The 16,678-nt window shown below is 37.4% G+C and overlaps 1 protein-coding gene across 10 annotated transcripts in view; it reads right to left on the reverse strand.

Annotated features, from left to right (window-relative positions):
• LOC104994089 (chromosome unknown open reading frame, human C11orf30) overlaps nucleotides 1–16,379 on the reverse strand; it is an 81,385-nt gene extending 65,006 nt beyond the window's left edge. For 3 of the 10 annotated variants that reach the window (XM_010847548.1, XM_010847544.1, XM_010847542.1), the window contains exons 1-7: nucleotides 16,084–16,378; nucleotides 14,286–14,394; nucleotides 8,924–9,023; nucleotides 7,335–7,409; nucleotides 5,954–5,995; nucleotides 2,408–2,583; nucleotides 647–799 (exon numbers count right to left, since the gene is read on the reverse strand). In XM_010847548.1, the coding sequence (XP_010845850.1) occupies nucleotides 647–799; nucleotides 2,408–2,583; nucleotides 5,954–5,995; nucleotides 7,335–7,409; nucleotides 8,924–9,023; nucleotides 14,286–14,355 (616 nt within the window). In that variant the 5' untranslated portion in view covers nucleotides 14,356–14,394; nucleotides 16,084–16,378. Of the gene's footprint in view, nucleotides 1–646; nucleotides 800–2,407; nucleotides 2,584–5,953; nucleotides 5,996–7,334; nucleotides 7,410–8,923; nucleotides 9,024–14,285; nucleotides 14,395–16,083 lie in introns of all 10 variants that reach the window. The other 7 variants (XM_010847543.1, XM_010847549.1, XM_010847551.1 and 4 more) reach the window with 7 other exon arrangements.
• Nucleotides 16,380–16,678: the final 299 nt, after the last annotated feature.

Below are 16,678 nucleotides of genomic sequence, written 5' to 3' on the forward strand. Positions count from 1 at the left end.
AAAAAAATCAAATGAAAAACAAAATTTTGCAATATACATAGGAAATCTTTATAAAGCAGACATTTACAAAAGCACTCAGCATGACTCATGGAATTGGTGATAAAACATAACTCCTTATACCTTTAAGTTTTAGACTCTAACCAAGACTGACATGACATAAAATTATTTCTGTCTAAAACTGCAAAGTCCACCTCTAAAAGTTACAAAGAAATTAAGTTTATAACTACATTGAGAAAAATGAAAGTCAAATAGTAATGATCTCGAGTTAACACTAAAAGCAAATCAATACTGACATAACAGACATTGAAAGCAAAAAATGAACTGGACATCAAAGTGCTTCACAGGGTAGAATCAAAGGGTTAACAACTGCAAATAAACCTCAAAAAATTACAGTCAACTAGAAATATGAAAGAAAGATGCTCTAGAATGCTTCACTGAAATTTAACAATTAGATGATATGTTGCATAATTTTTAAAAACACTACAAAGACTACAATTACAAGAAAGGAATTCTTTACAATATTCAAAAACTAACCACTGCTTATAGCCAGTGGGCCAATGAATTAATCAGGAAGGCAGATCTAATTGGAGCCTATGCTGCAGCTTTTAGCCAAGATGGCCCTGATAACACTGAGAATATCACTTACTTTTGACATAAACAGTACTTCCACTTGGCAAGACAACTACATTGGAGGCGGGACTGGCAGGTCTTGGAGACTTAACCGTTGCTATGCTGCCACTTGGAACAGGGGTAGAGGTTGGGGTTGACGTGGTACTTGTGTAGGAATAGCAAACCACTACTGAAGGAACGATAAAAAAGTCCGCTGTTAACTTTCACCAAAACGGTCCACACATACACAAAGATAATTTTTTTTACTTCAGGCCAATTTTAACATTTTCATATAACCAGAAGTTAGCAGCCAATACTAGGAATTAGGTCCACAGGTTAAAAAAATTAATAACCTTTCCTGAAAATCATCACTTAACGAGGTTTTCCCCAAGTATTTAGTAGTTGTCTACAGGTGGCACTGACAACAGAGAAGAGCACAGTTACAAAGAAACCAAGTTCAAAACTGAGAAAAATGAAAATCATTATTTACTCATGGCAAGAGTTGGACAAAAAGCATAAACTTATATTCTTTTCTAATACTAATAGCAGTATCAATGATGGAGTGATGGATCAGTTTTCCCTAACCACAGAAATTTCCAACTTAGCCCCTAGAGAAAACCAAGGTAAGTTTCTCTTATAAACAACTCACTAGTCACTTGCCATCTAAACAGTGCAATAATAACTAAGGTAATGACAACACAGTATTTTAACTGCTTGAATAACAGTAACAAGCAGGAATGAGTACCATGGATTATGCTAAATTCTTCCCATATATTATCACTAATCTCACAACACCACATCCTCATTTTAAGGATGAGGAACCCAAGGCTCACAGAAGCTAAAAGACTGGGTGGAGGTCACAGAGCAAGGAAATGAAATACGAGGATTTAAACCTAGATTAGAACTATCAAAAATTCTATATTCTTTCCACTGAATCAGAGAGGTGGTAAACAGAAAAGATAAAAGAGGGCAGAGAAAAAAGATATCTCACCTGCAACAAAGAAAACAGGAATTCAATGAAGGCCAAGTTTGCACACTGATAACTGTCTCTCCCTAAATATAGCTTCTTTACATGTAAAACAGAGTCTGGCATGTATGAGAGGAATGTCTCATTCTGTTCCACGATCCATAGATAGTCAAAAAAAGATAATTCCCCAAAATAATCTGACAATAATAATAATCTGCATTATTTTCAGGGTCATTTTCATATAACACCAAACTAAGCTACTGAAGTCAACTCAAACATGCACTCTCAAATTTAATATTACTCTCGGTTACCTTAGAAACTCCAAGGAATTTTAAAGCATGTGTCAATGACTAGATTAAATAAGAATAAGAAAGCCTTCTCCATCAGCCACGTAACCCCTAACAGATTAAACACATTGACTGGAACAGAGAAGCAGTATATACCACTGATTCCAGAAGACAAAAACAGAACTTTATTTTCTAAAGTATCAGTTCAGCATCTTTCTCCGGCAGCTATTATAAATGACTTCTATTGCCTTATTAATTTTCTAAGGCCTTTTATCCACTTCTAACAAGACAGGTTCCTATCGAAAAATTCATTCCAAGGCTTTTTGCAATTTTGTGATTAATGTAATTCACACTTTGAACAAAAGGGATATTTAATTTTGGCTGAGACTAAAAACTTGGCAGTTTCTAGTTTCAGAACAAGAGTTATTCACTACGTTTCACAGCGTTTGAATACTGGGACAAAAACAGATGAAAAATAAGATAACTTTTCTTGAAAGAATCCAAGGAAAGTCATCTCTACACACTGAAATATTTCTTTACTCACCTTCCTTGCTTCCTGTTTCTGCAGGCACTGGAAGAGATGCATTGTGCTGAACAGCTGCATTGGCAACAGCATTAGCTGTTACAGTGAAGGCAGTTTGGGGAACCAGCCGGGGCATCAGGGGTACCAATCGACGACCTTCAATGGACCACTCTGAGGAGCTATTAGGTCCAGACATACTAAACAAAAAAGAAAATGCTGCTACAAAAGCTCTTGATAGCTAAAACTGAATCAAATACATATATTCAAATATAACTTTTTAAATTATAAAAAAAGTACCCTGAGTGAACAGGAGAGGCTTTATTTTAAGCAAGATCAAAACTATGAATAAAAATCAGAATTTAAGGAATCTTACATACACTTAGGTTTTCACACATTTTATTCCATAATCTGAATCTTATAACGAACATCTCTGAAACTCTGGAAAACTGTCCCATGCCTTGTAAATAAACATCAACATTATTTTCATTAGTTTAAATCTGGTTGGTATTGAAGATGAAAACTAGTATTTCTACCAACTTTTAGAACTAATGTTGTAATTAGGCTAAAAAGGTAAAAATTACTCAATTTCAAAAATCAGACTTTCCTTAATAATTAAGGATGAAATTCACTGAATTTTTGCAAAATTATCTTAACTGCCTGCATGGCCAGAGGTTCTAAGGCTTTCAAACAAGGGAAACTGAGGCAGTAAACGAGGGAGACTAGGTACTGGGAGGTGCGAAGCTGTACACATCACTGCAGGTGTCACTGACAATGTGTTATATTATTATCCTTTCTATTAAAAATAAGTAGACTAGATCTGAGGACACTGGAAGAAATCTGCCACTATTTTAATTTTACTTATTTATATCATTCTTCACTCTTAGAAATGTTTGAGGCAACTGAACTCTATTCCTTAGCAGACACTATTCTCAATTTTACTCTAAACTTGTTGAGCAAATTTTATCCTAGGAGTCCAAACGGAGGTTGAAGCATGAAAAGACAGCTTTTCCCTTCCCTTTGCTTGGCTTCAATAAAGGCAGCGGTCTAACTAATGGTGACTGTCAAGGTTTAAAATTCACCCAGAATCAATCAACCAATTTCTTCACTAAGTTGGAAATACTTGCGCACCTTTTTCAAAACCAAAGATTCTACAACCCAACCTAGAGTTTAAGATTCTGTGTGTGCACTGATTCTTGATAGAGTACACAAAAGCTCTTGTTAGTGGATAGTGGAATGATGATGATGACGGTGATGATGATAGTTAACATCAATTAGCACTTAGTATATGTGATATATTGTTCTAAATATTTTGCCTGTATTAACTCATTTAATTCTTTCAATCCTATGAAATTGGTAATATTATCATCTCCATTTTATAGATGGGAAAATTGAGTTACCAAGAGGTTGAATAACTTGCTTAGGGTCACACAGTTACTAAACAGCTCCTTCAACAAGCATACATCATTCTATTGAAATGAACTGCCACAACACAAGTAGAAGGTATAAAAATTTTCAAATGTGTTTCATGTCAAACTTTTGCCTTTGATTTATACTAACTAGACACTGTTGTCTAATCTACAAACTTTCAATAAATGAAACAAATTACAACTTGAGAAGAATTTACATTCAGTTAAGAAAAGAATTTCTAGGAGTTGATGAATCCAACTGAGTTATTGTGGAAAATCTGCAAATTCCCTATGGTTTAACACAGGCCTACCTAAGACAAGGGAAAGAGGGATTCCTAAGACCCCGATAACCCTCACAAATCTGTTATCATGTAATCTCCAAATTGATGCTAGTTTTGAAACAGAGAATGGTACAACGAGAGACAGAAAAGGGCTATTACTGATTGTCAAAGGGAAAAAGTTCTAAAAGCTATTCAGTATTTTCTTGGCTTACTCCTATTTTGCTACCATTTTACTAGAAAGTCGCTAAAAAAATTTGCTGATGAAAGTTTACCATACAAATAAAATGATGTCTACACTTACCTGGTACACTGTTAAATAGTGGCAGAAATTATGGAAGATTAATAATTTAAACACATGAATATATATGCTATTGAAAAGACAGAATCTGCAGTGCAAAAAACACAACTGCAACTTTTAAAAAGATCTATAAATCTTCCAAATTTCTACTCACGCAAACATGCCCAAATTTTTTTAAGTGAGTGAAAAATTACTCATCATGTTAGACCTAGATTTAAAATTCCTACTTGCTTATTAATGAGGGTGTAAATATGCATTAGCTGCACAAATCATCTAAAAAGAATTTTACAGGTTTCTGTAAACATCTTATTCCATGGCTTCCCTGGGATTCCTAAGTTTCAGAGAACATCTCTTTATTTATACTAAATATAGCAAGAGGCGGGTGGAAACCTTGCTCCAAGTCCCTTTTCTGAGAAGTCTGACACTAGTAGAACTACCTTGGCCCTTGCATCCTTTGGTGTGCATCGCACCAGCATGAAATCCTCACAGACAGGCTCATACAGTATCCATGAATGACTAGCTGATGGGGAAGGAGTTAAGAGATCAGTCATTCTGGATAGCTACTTTCTTTAGATCCAAGAGTGGCCCAATTAAAAACTGTGAGGCCTCTTAACATTCCAGGCTTTAATACTATAATTCTGTCATGTTTCAAAACTGAATTAGAGTATCAAATAATAAAAACGTGTTATGGTTCAAGCAAGGCTTTTCTTTGATCCCAGACACTCGACTCCTTTTGTTTCCACCTCCTTTGTGCTCAATCTTCTTGGCTTTCTTTTCACCTTTCAAACATTCCTTCTGGCCTAAGCTGCTGTTTTGAGTGGGGGAGGGAAGGGAGAGGAGAAAGGGAATGCAGTCTGTTCAGATGCATTCCTCCTTGGCTCAAGTTACTTTTTTCAGGCTCAGAGTATGAAACCTCCTATAGATAATCTTTAGAACTAGATTCTGTTGCTACAGACGGCAAAGGAGACGGACAGATGAGGGATCTATGTCCTCCTCAGCATTACCCACTCATTGCCCCTTGGGCTCCACAAGTAAATACAACATCTGGTCAAACTAAAACCACAATATAAAATATTAAAACAGGAGTATGGAAACGCCTGAGAAGCTTAAAATTATACACTGAAGTAAACGTTTTTCAAAAAATTAAATTCATGTATTAAAGAAATCAGAAAAGGAGAGAAAAAAAGAGGAAACAGGTAGGTAGAAGCCAACTCTCAATTATCCATGCTAATAGAGAGAGGAGGGAAAGGGAGAGGTCAGATTAAAGAAACTCACATATTAACCAAAATACTTTGGCAAATACTTAAAATTTCTTCCATCAAACCTTTTCCAGAACAACTAACAAGTAGTAAAATGACTAATTAAAATTTTCACCTCCTCTCCCTTCCCACCCTCTGACTACTTTCAAGCAGCAAAATAGCTAAAGGGTGGGCAGTATTAGGAAGGGGAGGAGGAGAAGAGAAGGAAAAGCAAGGGGCTCGGTTAATTCATAAATGAAGTATGTGCCCCTGAATAATTGAGAGCTTCAATTTTGAAATAAATACAAGAAAAAGCCTGAAATAATAATAACCTATTTGCATACCTGTAACTTGGTCTTTCACCCAAATATAAGGATAAATTCATTCTTTAAAGGGGAAAAAAGGAAAAGGAGACTAAATAAATGTTATCTTTAAGTATGAAACTGATGCATCAACTTATAACTAATTGCCCCACAATATTGTTCCAATGTTTTTAAGGTACTAATTTTGTCTCTAAGTGCCCCTGATTGCAAACTACTATTCACTACTTCATTATCTAGCACATAAGTTTCCTATTACCAGTTCTCAAATTAGAATCTAGGCTCAATTACTATTTTTAGAGTATCTCAATTTAAAAGTTTAGAGAAATTTAAAAGAAGGAGCACATTAATATTTAAATGTTTCAGCCATGTTGGCCTAACAATACTTAATGTCACTAGAGGAAAATTTCTAAATTTCCACAGTGCATAGATATCTACCACTGAAAAATCTCCAAATTCAAACTGCTTATTTTTCAAACTATGCAGTTAAAAAGATAGCACCCCATTTTATCAGTCAAGTAAAATGAGGAACAGAGAAGTACAACATGAAGCTAATGGATCTTCGGGGTCAATACTAATACTGCCAATTGGGTTAAAAGCACTATTTATTACAGAATGGAAAGGTACCAAAATTTTTCTTGTAGCTTTACTTCATATTAAGACAAAAATAAAAAACAAATGAATTATTCTATAACATACCTTATTTTATCAAATGTTCCTACCATCTTGCATTAACATTTAAAGGATAATTTCTGCTCTTTTCTATTTTTCAGGAGGCACTCTCTCCATACATACTCCGTTAATGCTCAGTCCCTACCTTCCACCACCCTCCACCCCATCTATCAAATAGTCATAATGATCTGAAAGCAATTTGATAAAGAATCCTTTATAATTGTATTTTGTTGTCTTTTCAAAATAAATTAAAATACATTGTATTCATATTTTTTAAAACCAGGTTATATGTTACAATCTTTTTTCTGAATCTCAAAATACATGAAATATTAGTCAAAAAATTTATAATGCCTATTTATAAAGCAATATGTATACATATCAAATACTGTTACAAAGAAACTCTAAGGGGCTGTCAAATTTGGGAAGCAGGCTACTTTGTTTTATTAAACTTTGTTTCAAATACAGGAATCACCTGCTAAACTGCAGAGGCCTTTAGGTACACAGAGATTACATTGTAACAGGATTTGACCTGAGTACTTAAAGCTTGCCTAACCAAATGCAAAACATAACCAATAAAATAAACAGTTAACACAGCTATGGTTAGGATCCCTGAGTACAGAGATATTACTATCAAGATAAAAGACTCAGGAATCTCTACACAATAGGAAGACTGTTTCAAAACTATGGTATACTACGTCATGAAAAATCAGGGGTGGTATGACTAATGGCTTACTTATGTGCAATTGTTGTTAACCGTTCATCGTTTACTGCTCTCCGAACTTCAGCACGGTGGCGTTCTGTTGAGATACTATGAAAAAAAATAGCCATTATAGAACTCTGCCAAGCAGGCATCTCTTCTCTATACTTTTATTAATGTTTAAGTCAACATTTTGTTTGTGGGGGAGGAGGGGAATTGATGTGTAAAAAGGATAAAGACAAGGGTCTAATATATATATTTTCAAATGCTTTAATTAAAGTCATAGAAAAGGATTCAGACTGATTCTGTGTAATTGTAGAGAGAATTTGTAACTAAATTCTAATTATAAATTACAAATTATAAATTTGTACAAATTATACAAATTACAAATCACAGAAAGACAAATTCAGTTTGATATGAAGTCATTAACGTCAATTCAGAAATGTCAGACCATAGTCAAGATTAGCAGAGGTTCCTGTTATCTAAAAATACAAACCACTGAATGACCTCTAATCATGGTTACTGAGATTTTGGCCCTCAAAAGAAAGTCCTTTCTAAAGCTTAAGAGTCTAAAATTTTATGTTCAGTGAATATACTAAATAAATGAAAGTGACAAGATAATGTTTCATATGCTATGAAACTTGACACCAAGATATTACTCCTTTATTACTCAACACTGAAGCTACATGTCTTCTGCATTATATCACATCACCACTATGGTAAAAATGTGCTTATGTTGATCTGATTAAATATATGTAAAGTTAAATCTAAACAACTAAAAAAAAGGCTATACCCATTCCATTCATAAATACTCAATAAAATGAATACCACCCTTGAAACTGTAATCTTTATTACTAGGCTAAATCTATACCATTGATTAAAATATTTAAGGGGCTTAAAAGCAGAATTTATGAGGCAATATAAACAACAAACAAAAAATATAAATTGTTAAGTATGGAGGCATTAAGACAGAATTTAATAACATAACTACTTTACTGATAATTGAACGTAGGGAGGAAAAAAATCTCTTCCCTATTTTCACTTTAAAAATAGGACAAAATAGTCTTAAATGTAGAAAGGACATTTCAGTTAAAACAAAACTGAATTTTCTGAGAAAGCTCAAGATGTTAAGAATGGATCAAGGCAAAGTATCAAAGAACCCCTTTCACCAGATTTTTTTTAATGAATTGAAGTCCCACACTAATGGGAAGCTGCAGGGATCAACTGTCCCTAATGCTATGACTATATAATCACTACCCATTTCTATACCTAAGACAACAACTTCCTAGTGTCTTCTTCTACCCCTAACAGATGCCACTTGGACACTCTAGATCTTCATATCCAGTCACTCCTAGCTCTTCTTTCCTTTACCCAGGTTAAAAATATTTCCCTTTTCCAACTAGCCCAAAGCTAAAATAACCTGCCTTAAACTTAACTCTTCTGATTAGAGTACAGAATAAATGGTAAATTACATGATTTTCTGTAACAAAGCACACAACTGGGATGGGATCTCTAAGTACCAACAACTTGAACACCTCTGTCTTCAGCCTAAGAGTGAAAAGTACCAAAATATCTCAAAATGAAATTCCTAGAGTCATGTCTCACAAACTTTTATGATAATTTACCTAAGAACTTTTGAGAGTTCTCCAAGAAGATCTTTCTTTTCCTTGGTGAGATCTCCCTGTGCCCGAAGTGCACTGATAACTCCAGCATATGCCTCCAATTCTAGAAGAAGAAAATTATTTTATCAAAATAGACCATCAATATTTTAATAGTATGGCTATATACAGTGAAACTTCAGGGCAGGAAACCTAAAAATCAATATGCAAATATTTCATTAATGTCCTCTTATTAAAAATTTTATCTTCTAACATACATTAAATGTGGCTTTTATAAGCTTATTTTCTTTTTTACTGCCTCACAGAAGTCATGTGTGTAAAAGTTTAGGAAGAAAAGTCTAAATATTTTGCTTTACATATCATCACTGAAGAACATTCAACTTGGATGCTACCAACAACTGGGAAAAGGTTCCCAGTGGTATAATAAGGCTGGTAAGAGAAGTTCTTAGTATTATTGATAGGTAGCTTTGCTGATAAAATTTTGAAATAATTCCTTAAGCTTGCCTAAGAATTCAACCTATATTCCATCTGTGAGTAGCGTGCAACTGAAAAACTACTGGATCAAGAGTCAAATGACCAGATTCTGGCTCCAGCACTGACATTAGTTGTGTGACCCTGGGTAAGTCCTTTCTCATCTCTGATCCTAGCTTCTTTACCTAGTGTCCTAGAAGACACTTTGAAGGTACCTTGAAGAAACCACCAACAAATTGAAACCACCAGCAAAATGACTAAGGCAGATTAGCAAACGTGAATTTTCGCTCTTACAGAATCAGTACATAATACACTGAAACCTAATTCCAGACAGTTTCATTTCACTAACTTTCCACAGCAACAACCATTATTTAATGAAACTGTTGTCCCTAGTAGTGGTTAAACTATAAAACCAAAAAGCCCTCAATGGCTCCCAATGAACCATGCCTGCTTCTCAGTGAACTTCCTCATGTACTACCTTTCTATAGTACCTCCAACAATGACTCTGGACTTGGCATGTGACTTGCTTTGGCCAATGGAACATCACATACATGATGCAAACAGCAGCCTTGCACACAGGGCCTTGTTCTCTTGGAACCTTAAGATCACCAAGCTGTGAAGAAGCACAGGATGAAAGGTCACATGGAGAGAGCGGCCCAGCCACCTTAGCTGAGCCCAACTAACCAGCTAAGCTTCCAGCTGAATAGAGCCATGTGAGTGAGCTCAGGCAACACGAGCAACCCACAGAATCATGAGAAATAATAAAACAGTTGTTTCAAACCATAAACACTATGAGACAAGTAGACCTGAACAAAACAAAATGATGGGAAATAAGTATCCAGACTACAGTTATCTTCTTAATAGATCCAACTTACTACCAGTATTTGCCAATGCCTTACATATAATAGATACCGAATGTTAGCCAAATAACTAAGGCATGCACAGCTGCATTCAAGATACTACAATAACAGTAAAATAGTAGCCTCATTCAGTTTGTATTATCCACGGTTCTGTCAAAAAAAAAAAAAAAAGAATTTATATAGAAGAGTGAGTTGACCATATTAAATAGACATGTCTTGTCCAACTGAATTATTTCATGTGTAAACATCCTGCATGTTCAATCTACACTGGATATTAGGTAGATGTTTCATGTGGTCCTTCTGGAAGGACAATCTCTGCTTCCCTGGAAATACTTTGATCCAAAAAACATATTTCAGCTTTTATCAGAACCCAAAGTAGAGTTCAGAAAGACACTGGGGATAACTTAAGAAATCACTATACTCTAAATGTTTATGCCTCATTTATCAAGTATTTTATTCAACAAATCAGTGTTGAATCTCATTATATATACGAGATAGTATGCTAAACCCTGCCTTAAGAAGTTAACTCTAGAATAAAGTTACAGTGAAACAAGTCATCAGACAATTCTGATACAGTTTACAATACAGTGGTAAAGGCACAGAGGAAAAACATCATCTAGTCTAGAAGCATAAGCTTTACTCAGAAACAGAACTGTGCTCTAGGCGGGACGCAAATGTACAAAAAGAACATAGAGTAAAAGAGCATATAATGTTTCATAAAGATGTTAAACTTCCAGTAATAGTCACTGTTTTGAGAGTTTTATACTAGGAAAAGTAAAAATATGTCTGTACTTGGCTAGTCACTAATTCAAACCTAACTACTAACTGAACACTACTACTACTGCAAGGTACCAAGGCGAATCTTCATATAAACAAAACAAGGTCCGTATTCTCAAAGTGATTAAAATCCAACAAGGATAAAAATAGAAAAAGAATTTGGGGCCAGACTAAGAAAAGCCACTATCCCCAGTCTAAAAAGTTTTTGATAGGACTCAGTGATTGATTAAATGTGGAAGGAATGGCAGAAGGAAAATAACCAGGTTTTTCAGTTTCCAAGATATTTAGGAAAATGACAATACCATAAAAAGAAATGGAGAGGTCAGAGAGAAGTGATTTCAGGAAAAGGTTCACTTTTGGCCTGTGAAATTTATGGTGATCAAAATTTCACTATTTCACAGTATTTTTTAGAAAGTGAAATTAACTAAAGACAAAGATTTTGACACCTCAAGTCTCATTCCAAGTCTAACTAAAAAGTCAGGGATAGAAGAGGTAGCAACCACACACAAAACTGTATAACTCAGAACACAGTTCTCACAGGTACACAATCCAAGGCACACTTTCCTTTCATTCAATGAGAAATTCATTCACTGTAAAGAACATCGGCTAGCTTCCCAACCTTATGCACATTTGTGGATTTCCATTTTGATGAGAATCCTAAGATTCTGACAAATATCAAGCTCAGTTGAATTTCTGGTATTATTTTTTATACCATTCTATTACAGTGTTAACTTTAATGAGACTTAAGTATAATGAAACAATTAACACATGAAATACCACAGAAAACAAAAGATCTGAACTATTTTAATAAAGCCTCAACCCATTCCATTTAAGCAAACCTGCCATTCAATATGAATACTGTATTTCATAAAGCCCCATGTTAGCATTATATAGAGATAGAAATCCTCTATCCCAATGTCTATGTGGGCTTCTCTGGTGGCTCAAACAGTAAAGAATCTGCCTGCAAGGCAGGAGACCCGCGTTTGATCTGAGTCAGGAAGATCCCCTGGAGAAGGAAATGGCAACCCACTTCAGTATTCTTGCCTGGAGAATCCCAAGGAATGATGAGCCTGGTGGGCTACACAACTGAGCAACTAACACTTTCACAAGTAAAATATAAATGTTTAACATCTTATGTTAAAATAATTTATAACTGTTTTAAAAGAATCTTTTTAAAAGCTAATCCTTAAAATATTTTAAGCTAACTCTTAAACACAGTACCTTCTCTAAACTCTGGACCTAGAGCTAGTGTCCGAAAGCAATTCAAAGGTTTCACTGTTATGATAATGAGTCAACGGGTGAGGAGGAAGTCATTCTGCAAATCACTATCAAAGCTCACCTCCCAAAAGAAGGATCATTGAAGATGACATTACCCTATAGGAAGGCTGTTCTCTTCAGTACAGAAGCAGCTCTTCAGCAACATTACCTACACAGCTCTGACTAAAAGTAAGGATAAATTTAAGACTTAAAGCTTACAATTTTTATATTTAAACATAATCTCTTGATTTGAGGTTCCAAAAGCCCAGAAACTAAAGCAGCTGACTGCAGTTGTGATCTGAACAGATCACAATAACTCTTTAACTATTTCAGCTATGAAATAAATACAAATCCAATTTTATAACTGGTAGCTAACAAGTTAGACCAATTGTCTATCAGTGTATAGAAAACCTTGAATGGGTAGTAAAAATTTAACTTATAAGGTTAAATTTAAAAAAATAAAATAAAGGAATAATTGACAAAAAAAAAAAAACACCAAGGTACTAGAGTACAATGCTAAGAAATAGTTTAAAATATAGAAATCTTCATGGTAAGCCCCTAAGGGGAAATAAAAAGGGCAAAGGTTATTAGCAGTTAAGGCCAGACTAGCTGTGATTCAGATTTATCCACAGGAATTTCCAACAAAGATTTCTTGTGAAGAAAAGATTCAACTGCAAATAAATAAATGTCTGAAAGCAACTGCTTTAAAATGCTATATACTCAGATGTCGGACACTGTGATAGGCTCTTTCTGTATACACTTAACCCACAAACTTATGAGGTAGATTATTATTACCCTTCATTTACAAAATTATCAATAGATTTAGGGAGATTAAACAACTTGCTTTTGGATGTCAGTCATTAGTAACAGGACCAAGATCCTAAATCTATGTGAATTCAAAGTCCGCATTTTCCCCTTCAAAATCACAGATATCTAAATAATTGCTGCTGCTGCTGCTGCTGCCGCTGCCGCTGCTGCTAAGTCGCTTCAGTTGTGTCTGACTCTGTGCGATCCCATAGACGGCAGCTTACCAGGCTCTCCTCTGCCAAAACATTTAATGTTCTTTTCCAAATTATTTTTTTCATTTATTGAGTCATTACTATGCGCTGGTCTGAGACTACAGTGGTGAATAAGACAAAAATATCCTCCTTGAATCTTAGAGTCTAAGGCTACATTTCTCAACCAAGGATTCTCATTTGAATCACAAAATACAGAAAATGATTTGAGTAACTCTTTTTTTCTCAATTGTCCCAAAGATAATACATAACATACCATTCTAGATGCAGGTAGAAAACTTGGTTCATTACATACAATGAAGGCCTTAGCATTAGGGCTTAATTCTCTCCCTCAATGCTGTTTGAGAAAGACTGCCCTAAAGGAAAAGAAGCACTAAATAGTTCATCACAAGCGTAAATGGTGTTTTATTACTGATAGTAAAATATAATTTGGGAAAGTCAGCATAGCTTACATTAACTCAGAATTCAGAAACAGTATGGCTCCAGTCCATGGGGTCGCAGATACAACTGAGCAACTGAGCACACACGCACACACATGTAATTCACACACACTCATGAAGCCTAAGAGTATGTTAAAGTGAGACTGGAATCATATTCCCTGGGTTGAAATTCTGACCCCATGACATACTAAAGAATTAGTCTGGGTTCTAAGCTTCAGTTTTGTTATCTGTAAAATGGGGACATAAAAAGAAAAATACCTATCTGGTTTGAGTGACAATTAAATGAGATGTTGAATGTAAAGGACTCAGTCCAGTAGCCCTGAAGAATTCTTAGCTGCAATTATTATTAATAGGATTCATGCATCTACTGTGTACAAAGCACTATGCTAGGCACTAAGGAAATAACAAAGAGTAAAACAAGAACTATATACCTCTAAAGGATTTCTAACACAGCATGAAATATGACATCCATGCAAACAGTCATGACCCAAATAGAAAGCAAAAAGCATCACAGAGAGGCACAAAACATCAGAAATTAAAATCATACCCAATTTTCGAAGAATCCTTTTGCATTCATCCCTGCTGAGATCCAAAAGTGTTGGCCACACAACAGGCATTGCTGCTTCTTTTTGGTAGCCCCAAAGAGCTTGTCTTCCCTTCCAAAGCAAAAACCAAAAAGTCAAATTACAAAAGGCCACATTGCTCAAGTGCATTCAAAAGCCCACTCACCTGGCTATTCACACGTTAAGAAGCAAAATCAGTAAAAGTATCTCAAAATCCTATTTCACCTCCACATTTTACAACTTCTGACAAACGAAGAACTTAACCATTTGGGAGTTTACTATTCCAGGCTATCACATGGAAAGAACATAGGTATCAGACACCTATAGGCTTTAATTAGATCTTACAACTTACTGGCTGTGTGATCCTGGGTAAACAGGTCTACTTGAACATGTGTTACTATAAAGTAGAGGTTTTATCACCCAGCTATGAGGGCTGAATAACAGTGTACGTGAAGTTCTTATTCTAGTGGCAGGCACATTATTTAATAAATAGGTGCCACTACCTATGTAATCTTGGGCAATTAATTCACTTGACTTCTGCCAGGTTTCTCACTATGAATTACATGAGATACAATATGTAAAGATCCTAAGATGCTAAGTGGATAAATGGAACTGTCTCCTCGTCTTAACAATGAAAGATGAATTTACACCCCGAAGTCTTTACAAAAGCGTTTCCCAAAAGTTTAGATGTCAGAAACTTCGGACTGGTAATCCCCTGGTCTAGAAAAAGACAACGGCGCTGGGCCCTTACACAATACCTGCTTAGCCCACAGCAGATCTGCTGTAAATATCTGTTAAATAAATGAGTGATTGAGAAGAGTAACACGAATGAATGAATGAGTGAATGTAAGAATGAGCGAGCTCAGTGTCTAGACTAGGAGTCAGGCATCGATCCGTAATAACTGCTATCTCTTTTCCAAGAGCTAGGGCTGCTAACTCCAGCTCCACGCCTGGAATTGAACCCCCTCCCCCTACTTCCCATAGTCCTCTCAGCTAAGAACCAACCCAGAGCAAGGAGAACTGGACTGCGCGCCCCAGACGGCAGAATGACATAAAGAAAAGGGGTGGGGAAGAGGAAGAAGGGGCAGAGCCAAAGGAATCCGCTCCCTCCACAAGCCAGTCCCCGCCTCCCGACAGGATCTTGGAGGTGGCCGGCGACCGCCGGAATCAAGCACCACGTCACGGCATCCCGATGCGTCCCCGCCAGAGGACCTTACTGCGGGGCCGCATCGCACTGGAAACCTGGGCAGAGGTTGCCGGAGCCCGCTCGGGGAAACGGAATCCTGTCTAATCCTCCCCCAACTCAAGTGTCAAGGAGGCCAGCCCGCCCCGCCCCCTCCCCAAACACGCACTCTCTCGCAACACCACAACAAGAGTAGCCCGCCCACCCTCCTCACCCGTGCCGCTCAGCGCCCACCCCAATGTCAAGCCCGCGACCCAAGCTCTGTAAGGACCAGTAGCCGGAGTCAAGGGCTCTGGTAGGCATCAGCGCCTCGCTCCCTCCTTAGCGGAGAGGACAACGGAGAGAAAGAGTTGACGCTCGGACAGCCAGGTAGACGACCAAGACTCACCGGCAGGCCCCCAGGAGCTGGACCCCCGCAATTCCAGCACCAGGCCTGCCAGTTCCCCTAAGCCCACCTCGGGGAGCCCCACGATCCCGTTAGGAGACAACGGAGGATGGGGCTGGGCGCCCCAAGCCAGGCTCCAAATGCTTGGCCCGGCGGTCCTTCAGACTGGCTATCCTGCCAGCTCTTCCCAGCAGTCTGTCTGAGAGTCACCCACCTGCCCGGCCTTTCTGAGCTCATCTAAAAGGCTCCTCCGCCAAGACTAGGGGACACCAGGAATTGGGTTTGTTTGCGGTGCCTCTGAACGGGCAAGATGGCGACAGGTATCAGGGCGCAGGCGCAGGCGCGCGTTGCAAGTCGGGAGGTGTAGTTCGCCTTTCCCGCCTTTCGAAGAACGGACACCAAAAGATCTCCATTCTTCTGTCCCTCTTTTCCTCCACGTTTTGAAAGCAAAGGAGAGACATCGCGAGGATTGCTGGGAATTGTGGTCTGAACTCAAACTCCCTCCTCTTTCGCTCTCGGTGGGCACGCGCAAAGAAGGCTGGGATTGTAGTTTCTCCCATACCCTCCTCTCCCGGCTTCGCGCGCCTGTCCTGAGAGACCCAATGGACTGGCTCTCCGCTGCGTGTTTCGCTACGTGTGGCGTCACACGTAGCGGCCAAGATGGCGTCGGTAGCTGGAGCCGAGGGTTCCCTGCGACCTTTATTCTAGGCGGGGTTAGGAAAGGTTGGGAAGTTTGTTGGTCCCTGAAGCCGTTGAGGATTAGACTCGGATTCCTCAAGAGTATTGGGAGCAATTATTACGGCCTCCAG

The sequence above is a fragment of the Bison bison genome, unplaced genomic scaffold, assembly GCF_000754665.1.
Source record: "Bison bison bison isolate TAMUID 2011002044 unplaced genomic scaffold, Bison_UMD1.0 scf7180017864251, whole genome shotgun sequence".
In the NCBI taxonomy this organism is placed as follows: domain Eukaryota; kingdom Metazoa; phylum Chordata; class Mammalia; order Artiodactyla; family Bovidae; genus Bison; species Bison bison.